Raw genomic sequence first — 16,981 nt, 5'->3', positions numbered from 1 at the left:
AAGGAATTCCAGTCTCGAGAGAAGTTCCTTCCACTGAATTCCCTTGATATCCCACCAAGAAAGCCAGGGACACTAAGGACTTTGGCTGGGGTCAGAGGTCAGAGGCTGACAGAGCAGATCAGGTCTCCTCTACAACCTGGATGGAGAGGAGTGTGTCCCTACTCCAAATCCAGGAGCTGGAGGTGACACTGGTCTAAGGAGAGGGAAAAAAATGTTCACCTCAGGGCCTTCCTCCTAGCTGACGACAACTGGCACCTCTCCCCTCTGGCTATGCCATCTCACTACCCTGGTCTCCAGGAGCCCACCCTGCCCTTCATGCAAGGTATGTGCCCCATCTAGGGAAAGGCCGGTCTCTGTTTCCCACTTTGTCTCCCTGAGATGGGACAGGAAAGCAAACCTTTGGTCTCTAAAGGACTGGGACAGATGAGCACGGGTAGAAGCCCTCGTGAGGTACGGATTAGCAATCCTCATCCTGGTGGACAGGAGCTTCAACGCACAGCCCTGGCCAGTGGGCTAGTGACCAAGAGTGCTCACCTCTGTCTGACAGTTTTTCATCCCAGTCCCCCTGGGCAGCCAATTCCTGACACTAATATGGAAGTCAAGCACAGATGTGGATTCATTTTAGAGAAATTGACTTTATTTGGTTGAAGTATCTCTTGTGTAAAGTGAGGAAGGTCTGTACAGACCGGTTTGGGGAGGGAGAAGTGCCAAAGGACTGAGGGAGGCAGGTGTGTGCCCCCACCGGTTAGAGGACGGACAGGAGAGAGTTTCTTTCAGCCTTGCCTCCCACTCTTTTGTTGCCAAGGTGGGAGAGGGTGGCACTGAGATCTCATTACATTACCCCACTCCAGGGGAGAAGGGAGCAGAAATGGTGGCCGCTCAGGCAGAAAGGGGTCAGCTGGGGTAAAGCCATGGACCACTTCTACTTCCAACCTTGCACAGAACACAAGGACGCTCTGTCCTAGACATGCCTGAAGCCAGAGGTGGAGGTGGTCCTCAGGGCCAGAGGTCAGGAACCAGATGCTGGTCAGGGTCAGAGGTTGCTCTCTGGGGTAAGGTGGCAAAGATGGGAGTGTTCCTCAGGGTCAGAGGACAGGGGGTGGGCAGAATGTTCTCTGGAGCCAGAGGTCGGGACTTGGGAGCTGCTCTCAGTCTGCACCACTCCCCACGCCCTCAGGCCCTCTGAGTAGAGCTCCTGGTTCTGCTCTTTCCACCGTCGGAACTTCTCTCCAGTCAGCTCAGGGTCGCCCAGCACTTCTTCCAGAGCCTGCAGCTCCTGCAGCTTTGCCTGTAAGGAGGGTCCCTTAGGGGCCATGATCGCCCAGGGCGGGCGGCAGAGCCTGAGCCCAGAGCTAATTTTGGAGTCTAGTGCCTAGAACAGCCGTGGGCAAACTACGGCCCGCGGGCCGGATCCGGCCCGTTCGGCTGTTCTATCTGGCCCGCGGAACCGAAAGACCGTACCCTTTTATGTAATGATGTTTACTTTGAATTTATATTAGTTCACACAAACACTCCATCCATGCTTTTGTTCCGGCCCTCTGGTCCAGTTTAAGAACCCATTGTGGCCCTCGAGTCAAAAAGTTTGCCCACCCCTGGCCTAGAACATAGCATGGGCCCAGTCTAGCCCTGGTTCTCAAATCAGGAACCTAGAACTTGGCCAACTCCACAACTGAGCCCAGAGCTGTGGGCCAGCAACCAGAGCCAAAAGCGTAGAGCCCAGCCCCCTGCCATGCCCAGTGTCCCCAGCTGACCTTGAGTGTGCTCTGTAGTGCCCGCACACGGTGCACTCGCTCATTGAGCTGGGGGTCTCGGTTGCGCCGCATGAAAGAGCTCCGCCATTGTTCATGAGTGAGGGGCTGTGGCTGGCCTAGGAGGGACACGCCACCCTGCCTCAGACCCCGCACCATTCCTTCCAATGTCCCCTCACTGCTGTCTGTGGGGCGGTTGGGGGGGGGGGAGAAGCAGGATGAGGATGTGCCTGTCCCAGGCCCAGCTCTCCACCTCAGCTCCCACCCCCAGCACAGCACCTGTTGGAAGGCCAAAGGAGGTCCGTGGGCTGCCCTGCATGGGGGTGGCTGCAGGTGATGTGTCTCCATGGGGGGGACTCCCAGCTTGGCCCAGGCTGGGCTGTGGGCACCGTGGAAGGAGAGAAAGGTATCAGTCTGAGCTCTGTGCCCTGCTACTCACCCCCCACCAGTCCCCTACTCACCGAGGCTGAGCGGGACCCAGCCTCATCATCAAGGTCTTCTACTTCTGTTTCACTGTAGCAGTCTGGGGTGAACAGGAGCAGTTGGGGAACCCACTAAGCTTCACACGGTTTTGGGGGGCCAGGAAGGGGGTGAGCGCATTTGAGTTCCCAGCCTCCATCCCAGGAAAGGCAGAAGCTCAGGTGAGACACAGTGAGACCCACCCCTGTGAGCACCCACCTTCCTCTCGAGGTAGGGCAGCCTGGCCTGGAGACTGGTACTTGGAAATGCAGGTAATGAGATGGCGCACCCACCTGTGGAGGGGCAAATGGGTCTGAGGGAATTTCCATGTACTGTATGCCAAGGGCCTTTCCCCTATATGATTGTCTAATCTAATCTTCAGAGCAACTCTGAGAGGTAGGAACTCTTATTAGTCCATTTTATAGATAATGAAACTGAGGCTTAGGAAAGTGAGTGCCTTGATCAACCACTATCAGAGAGCTGAGATTTGAATCCAGGCTCCCAAGCACTCACATGGAAGCCTGGGATTGGAGAGGGTGGCACTCACATGCTCAGATCCGTCAGGGTATCGGCAGCGAAGATGAAGGGTTTGTACACGTCATGGGTGAGCTGGAACACGCTGCCAGGGAGCAGAGGGCCTTCCCTCAGCCTGGGTGTGCCCACTTAGAACCCGGAGAGGCTGCACCGCAATCCCAGCTCCCTGCCGCCTCCACCCCACCCCTACCATCACCCTATATCTCCCTTTCTCTTCCCACCACCCAGCCCGTCACACCCAGGACTTAACTATTTTTTCTTCTGATCATGCCCACTTTCCAGACTGTAGTTGGAGACATTGATGAGGCCCTCAGCCTTCTCATCCTGGGGGGATCACAGTGAGGTCAGCATGATGCCCCCACACTCTCGAGGTCATCAAGTTCCTGTGGCCACATCCCATGGGGGCATCTCCTGGGCTCTCTAACCACAAACCTTTCGGTGTCAGGAGCTCAGGGCAGAAATTTAGGGGGTGATGTGGGTGTGACCAAGGAGTGCCTTTGAGCCAGGAAATGGGAGCCAAGGAGATCCAGAGAAACAGCCTCAAAAGAGGAGGCTTCGCCACGTTTGTTCCGTCAATAGGCACAGCCGAAGCCACCTCGTACCACTGAGCCCTGCAGAGGCTGCTCTCCCTCTGGCTTGCTTTCTCCTTTCCGCCTGACTGGCCCTCAGGTGCTGATTTCTCAGGGAGCCTGCGCCGCGCCTCAGGCTGGACTGGCCACCTCTGTGGGCTCCCCACCCCGCCCCCCATTCCCTGGGCTTTTCCTTTGTCACAGCGTGTGTTCTTTGCACTATCCTTGAGCATGTATTCACCCTCCCCAGCCCCCCGGCCTGGAGTAGCAAGAACTCCCCAGTGTCCAAGTCTCCCCTGTGTCCTCGGTGCCCAGCCAGAGCTGAGTAACAGCGGGTACCTGCATGTTTGCTGAGGAATAAACAATCGAATGAATGGCCTATCACTATGATGAACAGAATAACAGAAGAGGAAGGAAAGGTGCTTTTACACACATAGCAGCTCATTTCTCTTTGAAGCGTGTCCCCATTTTAGAGACAGGAACACTGGGGCTCATGAGGATTTGTGGCCCAACTGTGATCACAGTGGGAGTAGATGGTGGGGAGTAGGAACAAGAACTGTGGCCCTGAGGTGACTCATCTGCTTACGCAGGTGCGTTGGGTCTCACCTGGGGCTGGCGGTACCAGTAGAGCTTGTGTCTCTTGAGCACAAACCAGCAGCGGCGCCAGCGAGGGCCCATGAAGCCACCAGGCACCTTGCGCAGCAGGAGCCAGCCGTCGCAGTCTGGCTGGCCCAGCTCCCGGCAGGACACCCGCCGGCGGCTCAGTCGCGTCGCCACGCCTGCAGCAGCACAGCACGGGCATCAGTGAGGGGCTGGCAAGGCACCATGGACCCCCAAATCTGCTCCCTTGTCCACCAGGAGAGCACCCCCTGATATTTCTGAACCCATACTCTGTGCTTGGAATGAATCACCTGTCAGCTCTGAGGAATGACTCTCCCCAGTGCAGAGGCGAGGAAATTAAAGAATAGAGGATAGGCTGTTAGCTCAGTCACAGAGCGCACGAGAGGCCCAGGCTGGGAGCACAGGTCTGTCTGATCCAAGAGACAGAGCTCTTTCCTGAAGGGGCTGCGTGTAAAGTGTGTGTGGGGGGCGGGGGGGGGGGGGGAGTTCCTGCCCAGCACTATAAAGACTTCTTAGAGCTGCTCGTGTCAGGGGACCCCCACACATTGGGTGCATCTCATACCTTTCGATTTCTTCCGATCAAGGACAGGACTCTGAAAGGACCACAGGGGGTTAGAGAAGGGTCTGGATTTGAACCACACCCCTCCTTGCTGAGCCCCTCAGTTTACCTTGTCTTCTGGGGGTTCACGAGTTTCTGCTCCCCCTGTTGGGAGTGTGGCTGGGGGTGCAGGGGTAATGGGCAGGGGCTCGGGGTCAAGAGAGGCAGAGTCTGTCAGGGAAGGAGAAGAGAGGGGAGTCCATGAGCCCAGTCCAGGCCGGGCAGAAGGGTGGGGGCATCAGGGTCCAGGGGTCAGAGCCAGGTATCCCACATGTCTTTCCTAGGGCATCACCACATTGTGGGACTTTGAAACTACCTGTTGAGGCAGGGCTGGACGCAGGACTTGGGTTTGAAGTCAGGTTGAAGGCAAAGATGTCTTCAGATGTGGCCCTGGGGAGAGAAGAGCAAGGGGAGATGAGAGGAGTGCAAGGGGAGATGGGATGAGCCCATGGCTCCCCCACTAGACGCACCCAGGGTAGAGCCTGTTACCTGGGAGACAGTGGGCCCGGAGCCAGCGATGGGACCCTCGGCAGTGGAGAGCCCAGGGCCTGTGGAGGGGACTGGGGAACAACCAGAAGCAGGTGATTCAGCTGGCAAAAGGAATCTGAAAGCGGCTGAGGGCAGGTCAGGGGACAGGTACCTGTGGAGGTGTCTCTGGCACCGGAACCTTCTTCAGCACTAAGCTGACCTTGGCTGGTTCCCGAAACAGCTCCCTCACCACATTCTTATGGGGCCAGCCCACCTGGGGGACGGGACAGGGATGCGGGGCTGGGTCAGCTGAGCAGGAGGCTCTAAAACAACCCAACAGCCCCCTCCCTTGGAGCACTCCCTCAGCCTCCTGGTTCTCCTTCTCCCCTTCCTCCTCCTCCTCCTCCTCCTCCTCCTCCTCCTCCTCCTCCTCCTCCTCCTCCTCCTTCAGGAAGCCTCCATGAGCCTTTTCAGCTTGGCTCTGCTGAGGCCGCTCTGGCTTGTGTGAGCTGACTCACCTGATGTAAGGCAACTCCCATAACCCTGGTCTCGGCAAGAGTCCCTGCCTGACCCACAGCCCTGGGTTCTATTCGGTCACCCCTTTGCTCCCATTACGTCGCTCTTGTTCTCACTCACCACCACCTGCTCGTTGACCTGGACAATCTCATCTCCAGGCAGGATCTGCAGCTGCAAGTTGGGAGGGACCTGGTGTGGGAGGTGAGGCTAAGAAGATGCATCCTTCTGGGGCCTGAAGCTGGCTTGGCTGGCTGGTAAAAGGGTCTTAGGGGGTAGGCGGCTGAAAAGGCTGTGGGGTTCTCACCTGGGTGCCCACTTGGGACACAAAGTGCAGGCAGTTGCTGGTGGTGTGGATTTCCAGGCCCTGTGAAAGCAGAGGCTGGAGTCACCGAGGGCGTGGGGGCAGCAGGGCCAGCGGGCAGGACCCCCGCTAGGCAACAAAATCCTTGGGTGGGCAGAACTGGGGAAAGAGCTGGCCCCAGCTGGCACTGCCCAACTTGCTCTGTGACTTTGGGCTTGTCACTCCTCTGTGGGTCTCTGCCTCTTCCTTTAATAAGGATCAGAGGTAAGTTGGGGCGGCTGACTCCTCAGGTATGAAATTCTCAGCAACTCTCCTAAGGGATAAGCAGGGATGGGCAGGGCAGGGGCAGCGCTGGGGCTCTGGCTTTCCCAACGGGAGAGGTTAAAGCAGAAAAGTTCATGTCCTCTCCCCTAACCTTCCAGGTCTACCTCAGGGCTAGAATGTGTCACCTGAGGATTGGGGAAGGTGCTGAACTGTGGGACCCCAGGAAAGTCCTCTAGGCATTTTTTTTTTTCTATTTTTTGGTCTTCTGGGCCTTTAACTTCTGTACAAAAAAGGCCTCCTAGCCATAACAGTACAGGAATCTGTGGGATCCTGGAACCAGGTTTCAGGGCCCAGGCCAGGCTGCCAAGAGGTGAGAAGTGAGCCCTGGTCGGGAGCTCAGTTGGTTAGAGCGCTGTGCCGATATGCCAAGGTTGCGGGTTCAATCCCCGGTCAGGGCACGTACAGAAAGCAAACAATAAATGCGTACATAAGTAGAACAACAAATCAATGTTTCTCTCGCTCTCTTAAAAAACACACCAATAAATAAAACTGAAAAAGAAAAGGCGAGAGGTCAGAGGTCAGAGCTCACCAGAGCGTCATCCAGCTGCACGTGTTCCAGCACGGCCCTCTGCTCCAGAAGCTCCTGGGGGCTGCAGCTCAGAATGCTGTGGCAGATCCCGGTCACGTGGCTGCACTGGGATGGGGAGCACAATGCCCAGACTGAGCCCCATCCACCGCACCCTATCCCCATTACTCCGCACCCCCCCAAACATGCACACACTTACGATCCTCAGGACTTGGCTCTCCCTCTCCGCTGCTGGGCGGTCCTGGAAGCAGTGAGAGCAGGGGCCTTCCCTGAACAGGGGCACTGCCTTCTCCGGAGGGCAGGGGGGGTTCCCAGCAGTCCCTCCCTGCCTCCACTCCCTGGCCCCCTTAACTACACGGCCGCAGAGCTCCGTCCCCAAGGTCTCCCCCTGACACCAGGCCCCCAGAAGTCACCACATATGCCCTCTCCTCTCCCCGCTCCTGAGAGTCAAACTCCTGGGGGTGCCCTGGCCAGCTAGGAGACCCCCTGCCCCCATTGCCGCCTACCAGTGGCTGGGCACCTCTCTTCCTGCTCTTGCCTCTTCCTGCCCTCACACCCGATCTCGTGCTGATTCACAGGTTATAAAAAGCTCTTGCCTGACTTGTCTCTACAGCCTGGGCCAAACCGGGCCCCTGGTTCTCCTACCTCCTGCAAGGCCAGGCCCAGCTTCCGGCACAACTCCCCAATCTCCTGGCAGGCCGAGAAGTCATTCAAGTGGGTGAAGAGGTACCTGGCAGGGGGAAGGATGGAACAGTGGTTAGCAAACTGTGCTTAACAATCAAGTCACAGAACCACTCAGAGCCCACTACTCATCTGAGACGGGATAATACCTACTCTGATGGGTTTGATTTTGGGTAAAGATGATTGATAGAGCTCAACAGCTTAGCACAGCACCTAATACTGTCAGGCTCTGTTTAGGCACTGGGGAGTCAGAAGTTAAATACATAATTCCATCAATAATGATTTAACTGCAACTGCTGTGAAGTGCAGGGAGCTCTGAGAATATGTAACAGGGAAGGCTTCCCTGAGGAGGTGACACTTATGCTGGGACCTGTGGGACAAGCAGCAACCAGTGGAGGGGGAGGAGCTCTCTATGCAGAGCTGTTGATGACCACTGTCATTACAAGCTGGGCGGGGTGGGGTGGGTAGGAACCCAGGCGACCCAGTGCCCCCAAGCAGACCAACTAACCTCCTTGCCCTGCATCACCATATCTGAGCAAGAGCCAAGCTCTGTTTTTCTTTCCTGGGCCCCGAGGAGACCAAGGATGAGGAGGGTCCCCCCCATCAGTCCCCCCAACCCCGTACGTTAGGAGGAGCCTGAGGTACCTGTTAAGCCAGAAGAGGAGGGTACGGGCCTCACGCACCAGCTCCACAGCCGCACTGAGGACATCAGCAGGGGGCTCGGCACAGCCCCCCAGGCGGCCTTGGACTAAGCTCTGGAAGACATGGGTCCCCTCCAGCAGCCTCTCTGTCAGGCTCTGCAGGTTCTCTGTCTGTAGCCCAGAACTCTGTGCCAGAGAGGGAGCTGGTCACCCCCCTGGCAGTGGCCAGCCCATCAGACACCCCCAGGTGGGTAGAAGCTGAAGCCAGTGTGGCCACCATTCACTCACCAGGGCCCGGAGCTGTTCCACCCCTTCCAGGATGAGCTCCTGGTGGCCCAGAGGGCGTACGGCCAGAGCCTCAAGACTACGGGGGCAGAGCTGCAGCAGGTACTTGCCAGGCAGCTCCCAGTCCTCAAAGCAGTAATCCTGCAGGGAATCATCGAGGCCTGGAGGGACAGCAGGGGTCAGCATGGGGGAGCCAGGGGGTGGCATGGCCTTTCTGGCCACTTCTTCACTCCCATAAAGCCCCTTTCCCTCCCATCTGTTCCTAATAACAACCCTGAGACCTAGGCTGTGTTCTGCCCATTTCACAGATGAGGCTACTGAGTTGGAGAAGTAGGATAGTTTCCCCAGACCAGCAGCAGCCTCACTGGAGAGCTAGTTAGAAATGCAAATTTTTGGCTCTATCCTGCACCTGCTAAATAACTCAGGCGTAGGGCCCAGCAGTTCTGGTTTTAACAAATCCTCCAGTTGTTCTGATGCTTGCTTGTCTACTAAATGGGGAGTAAGAACATGGATGGAGCTTTGGAATCAGGAAGGCTTGAATGTCAGCCCTTGAGCAAGTAATTTAATTGCTCTGTGCATCAGTTTCCTCACCTGTAAATGGTGACAATAAAAGCATCTACCTTCTAATCATGTGTAAATGACATGATACATGTCAAACACTTGGCCCATTTCCTGGCTTGGGGTAGACCACCAGTAACAGCACTTATCGCCAGAGTTTTTACCATGGTCTACAAGCCCGGGATGATCAGCCTGCCCCGTGCCTCTCCAGTCCCATCACTTGACACAGCCCCTCAAACTCAACACTTCAGATACAGAGCACTAACTCCCTGGACTGTTCTTCTGTCCCAGGGTCCTTGCAGGTGCTACTGCTCCTGCCTGGACTGCACTTCCAGCTCCTTCCCTCCCTCTTTCATTTATCGCCCTGCAGGAAGTGCTCCACAACTCTGCAGGTTGGGGCGGGGGCCTCTTCTGCTCCCACTGCTTGCTGTGCCTCTAGAAACACCTGCAATGAGCCTCTCCCACTTTATCAAGAGCTCTTCAAGCACGGGGCCTTAAGTAACCGTTCATCTCTAATTCCAGCCCTTGCCTGGCACAAATAAGACTATTTATTGAATGCTTTACTATGAGCTGGGCAAAATTTTAAGGGCTGTAAACACATTCAGGATGTGAAGGCGATCTGGCTGCGACATCTGTCACCCCATTGATCCCCAGGGTTGGCTCAGCTGATCTGGCTGACTGGCAGGTGTCCCCTCCCTCCCTCACCACTCCATGTGTGTCCCTCCCAAAGCTGCATGCTCAATTGAAGAGGACGACCTTCCCCAATAGAAGAGAGGCCCATTCTTCGATCAAAGTTAAAATTAATTAGTTAGTTAATTAATTAATTAAAAATAAACATATTCAGAATTTGATCCTCAACGAATCTAGAATGCAGAGACTACTGTTATTCCCATTTTAAAGGTGGAAAACGGATACAAACAGAGGTTAACAGTTTGCTCACTCTTTGAAGGAATTCCTCCCATTCAAGCAAGCCAGGTTCCTTCCCTGGGGAACCTGTGTGTGATCAGCAGCTCTCCCTCGTTCCCTGTGTGACATTAAGAGCACTGGACAGGAGTTCATGAACCTGTTACTCCATAGCTATGGGCCCTTGAGCAAATTCCCATGTACAATGAATGTGCTGTGCTGCCTCCCACACTGAGCTACATACCCATCCCAGGCACTTGTCATGATAGTCTCATTCTGTGCGTTTCATGACACGTGAGTTGCCATTCTCATTTTATGGAGAGGGAAACAGAGACCTATGGTCACAGAACTGGTGAGTGGAGGGGCTGGGCCTGAAACCCAGTCTGGGAGTCTGAATTGAACCCTGAATCCTGCTGTTATAGGGTTAGTCACCCTGAGCCTGACCTTAGTGTACTCATGCTGCCCCTCTAGGAGAAACTCACCTGCCCCTCTAGGAGAAACTCACCTGCCCTGACTCACCTGCCCCTCCCACCTGCATGTCGAAGGTCTCCACTTCTCTGAGTCTGTGGGCAGTCTGGGACTTTCCCATCCATCTGGGCTCACTGAGCCTGTGGGGTATCTCCCTTAGAGACCCCTGGGCACAAGCGAGGTGGGGGGAGTGGGGGTTGTGCCAAACTCTCATGAGGTTGGGGCTCTGCTTCACACACTGGGAGCCTCAAGGCGGAGAGAAGGGTAATAGGGCAGGGTCTATTCCAAAGCCAGAGCAAATCACTTCCTGGCTCAGTGCGTCAGTTTCCGCTTCAGAAAAATGGGTTTAATAACAGCCCTCTACGCCCTGGGGCGGAGGGAAGATTCAGGAGATACAGTGGGTGTGGGCCTCGCTGGGGCCATCCCCCTCTGTTTTCATTACCCACCGCCTCTCCCTCGCCACCCTGGCAGCCTCTTGGGATGATGGGGCAATGGGAGACCCCTTCTGGTTCTTCGGGCCTCCGGGGCTCATCTCTGCCTCGCACAGTTCCAGATACAAGGCAGACTCTAATCAACACTCTTTGACAGACTAACCACCTGACAGCCTCAGCAGGCCCTTTTTCTTTATTTACCTCTCCCGGTCCCAGTGCCCCGCAAGCCCAACTCTGTCCCGGCCCCACCCACCTCTCAGCCAGGCTGCCACCTTCCCGGGGGTCCAGGTCTCTACTGGCTCCATGGTAGAGTCCAATCCGCCCGCAGGGATCAAGGGATCTGCGCCCGCTCCGTCCTGCGTCCTGCGGGCGCAGGAATTTCCGCTCCCAGAGCCCAGGGGTGGGGAGGGGCTGGGCTGGGCCCGGGGCGGAGCCACCAGCATACCTGGGCCCACGTGGTTGGCCAGGTGAGGCGCTGAGACAGCCATTGGTCCACCGCCCGTCTGCCTCCTGCCCGCCCTTCAGGCGTGCCAGGGCTGCTGCGCGGCTTGATGGAGGGGCGGTGCCACTGGTGTGTAACCATGTGACCTCAGCGTCGGCCTGGGGTCCAGCCCCAAACTGGCTTCACCAGGAGGGACTTTGACCTTTAGGCTCCTCAAAAAGGGGCTGAAGCCCAGCCGATGTGGCTCAGTGGTGCCCAATCTATGACAGCTATGTTGCAAGAGTCTCCTGAAACAGTGTGATTTAACGGTGGGTTAATAACTATCATGATTTAAAAAATATTTTTATTGACTTTTTAGAAAAAGAGGGAGAGAGAGAGAAACATTGATGTGAGAATGAAACATTGATTGCCTGCCTCCCTATCGGGGGTTTGAGCCCAAATTCCAACCATGTGCCCTGACCAGGAATCAAATTGGCAACCTTTCAGTGTGCATGGAATGACACCCAACCAACTGAGCCACACCAGCAAGGGCAACTATCATGATTTTGAAATAGTTATGAGCATAAATATTTTGAGATACTTGCAATAACTACAATTCATTATAAAAATACTAGAGGCCTGGTGCACGAAATTCGTGCGGGGGGGGGGGGGGGCGTTGTGTGTCCCTCAGCCCAGCCTGCACCCTCTCCAATCTGGGATCCCTCTCACAATCCAGGACTGCTGGCTCCCAACCACTTGCCTGCCTGCCTGCCTGCCTGATTGCCCCTAACCGCTTCTGCCTGCCAGCCTGATCACCCCCTAACCACTCCCCTGCCAGCCTGATTGACACCTAACTGCTCCCCTGCCGGCCTGGTTGACCCTAACTGCCCTCCCCTGCCGGCCTGGTCCCCCCCAACTGCCCTCTTCTGCAGGCCTGGTCGCCCCTAACTGCCCTCCCCTGCAGGCCTGGTCCCCCCCAACTGCCCTCTTCTGCAGGCCTGGTCATCCCCAACTGTCCTCCCCTGCAGGCCTGGTCACCCCTAACTGCCCTCCCCTGTTGGCCTGATCGCCCCCAACTGCCCTCCCTTGCAGGCCTGATCCTTCCCAACTACCCTCCCCTGCTGGCCTGATCACCCACAATGGCCCTCCCCTGTCAGCCATCTTGTGGTGGCCATCTTGTGTCCACATGGGGGCAGCCATCTTGTATTTTGGAGTGACGGTCAATTTGCATATTACCTCTTTATTATATAGGAGGATATGTGATTTCTATTGGTGACAAAGCCACAGATACTGCTAACACTTTAATCCATGTGGAAGGATATGCCAAATTTTGATTAGATGATGTTAGTGAAAATAAATATATTTTTTTCTCTCCAAGTTTCTGGGATCCCTGGATTCTGAAGCCCAGGTTAAGAATCCTCTTAGAACATCTGAAATGTACTAAATGTTTGCAGTTATCATTATCAGCACAGCCAGCCAGCAGACTCTCAGGACTTTGGAATCAGAACCAGTTGCACTTGCTGTGTGACTGAGCCCAAACTCTACCCATCTCTGAACTTATTTCTTCTTCTCTAAAAGGGGGACACCTAGACCTTAGTGCTGTGAGGGGTCCTTTAAGTATTTTGAAATCTATAACATGAAGTAGAGCTTTAATTTTACGAGGAGGCCTTCCTAGAGCCTACCCCTTTGATTGTGCCACCTAATTTGAAATCTCTACTAGTGCCCCACAACCCAGCCTTCAAAGCCCATTACTATTTTGCCTGTTAACAAGACCTAAAGTCTGAATCTGGTCCATGTAGTCTGTGTGTGTTCGTTGCCATCATTTAATAATTTTTTAAAAATATATTTTTATTGATTTCAGAGAGGAAGGAAGAGGGAGAGATAGAAACATCAATGATGAAAGAGAATCATTGATCGGCTGCCTCCTGCATGCCCCCTACTGGGGATTGAGCCTGCAACCCAGGCATGCACCCTTGACCGGAATCAAACCCGGGACCCTTCAGGCCAGAGGCTGACACTCTATCTACTGAGCCAAACCAGCTAGGGCCATTTAATAATTTCACATACAAATTGAGTTCTCTGGAACTTGGCCAGCTCTGCTGATCCCATCCCATCTTCACATGTGGCATCAAACACAAGTACAGACCATCAGTTGCTTCCTTCAAAGGGGACTCCCTGGCTCAGTTTCCACTTCTGAAAATGGGTTCAATAACAGCCCTCTATGCCCATCTCATGAGGTCCCCGCAGGTCTAGCTCCCTCATTTGTGAACCAATAGGCTTCAGATTTGCAACATGGCCCTCACCTCTCTGACTTTGTCCTTCAACTCACATTCTCACACCCTGTGCTATGTGTCCCCTCCAACCCTCCTCCATGCTGAGTCCTACTTTAATGTTTTGGTTTTTTCCCTCTTCCTTCCTACAATAAGTCTCCCTATGGCAGTCTGGGAAAGCCCAATAAACAGACCCATCTCCACCATCCTAATGTCATCAAACACCTCCCCTGAGATAGCAAAAGACATAGAAAGTGAGAAGCCAGCCAGCCTCTGCCCACCCTGAACTCACAATCCTGTAGGGGAGAAACAGACAAGAGCTCACCACTTGTATCCATGTATTCTCCTAGAAGGACTGGGGGCCTAATAACCACAATAGTGTCTATACTCTGTGCCCCTAGCACCTGGCATGAGTAGGCAGTTAGGGGCATAATAAAGGGCAGCTTTTTTATGTATATATATATTAATAGATTTCAGAGAGGAAGGAGAGGGAGAGATAGAAACATCAATGATGAGAATCATTGATCAGCTGCCTCGTGGGGATCAAGCCCAAAACCTGGGCATGTGCCCTTGACCACAATCGAACCTGGGACCCTTCAGTCCGCAGGCCGACGCTCTATCCACTGAGCCAAAATGGCTAGGGCAGCAACTTCTATTTTGTAGTTTGAGTTTAACAAAAGTTCTTTCTACACATTTGCTGCAAAAATTTCAAAGGTCATTACATAACAATAGTTCACTAAGTAAAAGGAGAACCTTTTCCCCAGCATATCCTTAGCCCATTACACAGTGGGGGCCACTGTTAAATTTGCTGGGTGTTCTTCCATTATCTATATATGTAGATAATCAATCTATACACTATTCTGTAAATAAGCCTTTTTCATTTTATGAGCTAATCAATGCCAAATAATATATGTAAACTTAGAATACTGCTTTCTATAACGTGCTAAAAAATAATAGCTTTTTAAATCGGTATATACAAATCTTTTATTGTTTTCAAGCTGTGGGTAGGGAAGTCCTTGCAGGAACTCCATCTTGGGGAAAGGGGTGATGTGTGCCCTCTCCCAAGGGGTGGTTGATCTAACCCAAACCAAGTGAAAGTGTCACTGTTGTGGTGGGGGGTAAGGCACCCTTTCCCACCTTTGCTGAGAGCTGATTGGTGACATCCAATCATCTGGGGTAGGGAATGGCCAGGACCAGGGCTGCAGAGGCCCTCCCAGTACCTGATTTAGGCCTAAGAAGCCTGCGCTGTCAGGCAAGGCCTCTCCCGCCTATCCAGCCTGCATACCCGGAGGGTGGGGGAGGTGCTACTCAGGCCTGATGCTGATCTCTCCTGACAGCTGCTCCTAAGGCTGGCAGGGCAGGCAGGCAGGCGGGGGAAGGGACTAGATTTAAAGGTCCAGCTGCCCCACCCCTTGACAGACCTGGGAGGGCAGACTCTGGTGAGCATCTTCTGAGGGCATGGCTATGAGAGGTCAGGAACCTCTCCGCCCTCACATTTCCACTTCTTCATACCAAGAGTACCACTGGTCCTCATTTCCGCTTACACCCCACAGGCTGCCAGGGAGACTAGTGGCACCCACCATGCGACTGCGATGCCTGACCCCTGGCTACTTCCGGGTGCTACAGGTAAGTACCTCTAACTCATGGTTTCTGGTACCGACCCCTTCCTCCCCATACTGGGACTGGGTTGTGGGCCCCAACAGCCAGGGAATGTTGTCACGTTCCCTGCCGCCTGAGCAGCCAGGACCCAGATGGGCACTGAAGCGAGAGGGAATGGGGTGGAATCTCCCTGGGGCAGCAATGGCGGCCATATCTCCTTTACCCAGCTGTGCCTTCTCAGCCCCTTCCCTTCCTGGAAGCCTCCACTGACCCTTCAGGTGGACCCTCTGTACATCCCCAGATGCAGGTAGCCGGGGAGCTGAAGGCAGAGCCCCGGAGTCCACTGGCTGGGGTTGTGGCTACACTGCTGGCTGTCCTTGGACTGGGTGGCTCCTGCTATGCTGTCTGGAAGATGGTGGGACAACGGGCACCACCACAGGCCCCGTGACGAAGTGGGCAGCCTGTCACCTGGGCCCTGGGGGTAGGTAACTCAGCAGGGACTGCAATCTTGGGGTCCCACTTCATTTCTGCCCTCATTGGAAGCAGAGCTGTAAACCCTGATTCTCCTCCCCCTCCTCCCCACTGTACCTGGGCTCTGCCTGGTGGCTCCAGGCAAAGATGCGGGTCCCACAGCTGGACCAAGTAGGGAAGAGACACCCTGGGTCCTGCACACAAGAGTGGTAGAGAAATCCTTACAGGGCAGGGGTTGGGGGAGGCCTGGAGGCTAGGGAGTCAGAAGCAAGCACTCTTTCTCCAGTTCCTTTATTTGAGGGGGAGGGCACCCAGAAGAGGCCATCCACTTGCAAATTCAGGGCCAAAAAAGGATGGCACAGTCTCTCCCAGCCTAGCCCTGCGTCACTGTCCATGGGCGGCGGCTCTGCCCTGCATCTTCAGGCCACGTCAGGTAGACGTGTCCATCTCAGGGACCTCAGTGGATACTTCTGTGGGCACTACCAGACGCTGGGGGGGCACATAGGAGCCCATACCTGCTGCCCTCTCAGCCTCTTCCTGAGTGTAGGGCTCCACGCTCAGCTGCTTTAGCCTGGGAGAGAAAACAGGAGATGGGAGCTGCCCAGATGTGAGCCCTGTAAACAGACACCCATCCTCAATCCTCTCCTTACTCCTTCATACCTTTTCTTGTGGTCTTTGGATCGGAAGTGGGTCTTCAGGTTGGCGGAATCGATGAAGTACCTCCTACAGGGATGAGGGGTAATAGGAGAGTGAGCAGGTAATTGATGTCTCCCAGGGACGTCTATCTCCCTGACCACAGCTCATTCTTTGACGCAAACTTTGAGTCTGAAGGGATAGGAGGCCCGCAGACCCCGCGCGCCCGGGGGACCGGACCCCACATCCCCGGCCCAGACCACGGACCCTACTCCTCCCGAGGCGGCCCGTCGGGACTTACGAGCAGGCCAGGCAGCGATGCAGGCCGCCCCCTGGCAGGTCCGGGTCTGGCTGGGCACCCGCGTCCGGCCGGGGCCGTGAGAGAACCTGGGGCCGCAGCTCGCGGTGGATCTCATCCAGGTCCGGCCGCCGCCGCTTCGCCTTCATCTGGCGGGCCAGGGAGTGCGCCCGGTGCGCGCCCGTCCGGCGGGAGCGACCCATGGCCGCTGGCAGCGGAGCCCGAGGGCCAGCGCCGAGGAGGAAGCTCACGTGTGCGCGCTTCCGGACTCTAAATGACGTCATGTGACGTCTGGGGGCGGACAGGCTCGACCTGGCTGCCGCTGATGACGTCACTTGCGCGGACCGCGCCTTGAGCGACCCCAGGCGGCCAAGTGAGTCAGTGACGGTGCCTGGGGCAGAGCCCAACGAAGTGTCCCAACCTGAGGGCGTCAGGAGGCCTTGCGGTGTCGCTGGAGAGGGGTGGGTGGTGCATGTCCTTGGGGGATTCCTGGGCCGACCCCGCTCTGCACCACCTCTCAGCGTTATCCTCTGGCCCCATCTCTCCTCCCTGGTTCCCACATCTTTGACTCCGCGGTGGAGGAGGGGCATGTTTTAAATATCTCCAGGAGGCACTGAAAAATATCAGTGAAGTGAATAAATTGATAAATGAACGAGAG

The 16,981-nt window shown here is 55.3% G+C and overlaps 2 protein-coding genes across 3 annotated transcripts; one reads left to right on the top strand and one right to left on the bottom strand.

The window, feature by feature from the left end:
- Positions 1-617: 617 nt before the first annotated feature.
- Positions 618-16,603, bottom strand: CNKSR1 (connector enhancer of kinase suppressor of Ras 1). Of its 2 annotated transcripts, XM_080654074.1 has the most exons (23): positions 16,327-16,603; positions 16,053-16,115; positions 15,908-15,963; positions 8,275-8,432; positions 7,991-8,172; positions 7,310-7,394; positions 6,864-6,905; positions 6,668-6,772; positions 5,818-5,877; positions 5,634-5,702; positions 5,170-5,271; positions 5,019-5,089; positions 4,846-4,919; positions 4,600-4,700; positions 4,494-4,524; positions 3,917-4,089; positions 2,992-3,065; positions 2,755-2,826; positions 2,427-2,500; positions 2,210-2,271; positions 2,028-2,127; positions 1,752-1,933; positions 618-1,288 (listed from the first exon to the last, which is right to left on the bottom strand). In XM_080654074.1, the coding sequence occupies exons 1-23, from the start codon at positions 16,524-16,526 to the stop codon at positions 1,034-1,036; spliced, it is 2,391 nt and encodes a 796-aa protein (XP_080510200.1). In that variant the 5' UTR covers positions 16,527-16,603; the 3' UTR covers positions 618-1,033. The 2 variants fall into 2 exon arrangements, with proteins under 2 accessions (XP_080510200.1, XP_080510201.1); XM_080654075.1 differs by lacking the exons at positions 15,908-15,963; positions 16,053-16,115; positions 16,327-16,603 and adding an exon at positions 10,885-11,248.
- Positions 15,075-15,488, top strand: ZNF593OS (ZNF593 opposite strand). The gene has a single exon (XM_080654076.1). The coding sequence runs from the start codon at positions 15,223-15,225 to the stop codon at positions 15,367-15,369; it is 147 nt and encodes a 48-aa protein (XP_080510202.1). The 5' UTR covers positions 15,075-15,222; the 3' UTR covers positions 15,370-15,488.
- Positions 16,604-16,981: the final 378 nt, after the last annotated feature.

Source organism: Plecotus auritus (assembly GCF_963455305.1).
Source record: "Plecotus auritus genome assembly, chromosome: 2".
In the NCBI taxonomy this organism is placed as follows: domain Eukaryota; kingdom Metazoa; phylum Chordata; class Mammalia; order Chiroptera; family Vespertilionidae; genus Plecotus; species Plecotus auritus.
This window is presented reverse-complemented; position numbering and strand designations above follow the sequence as displayed.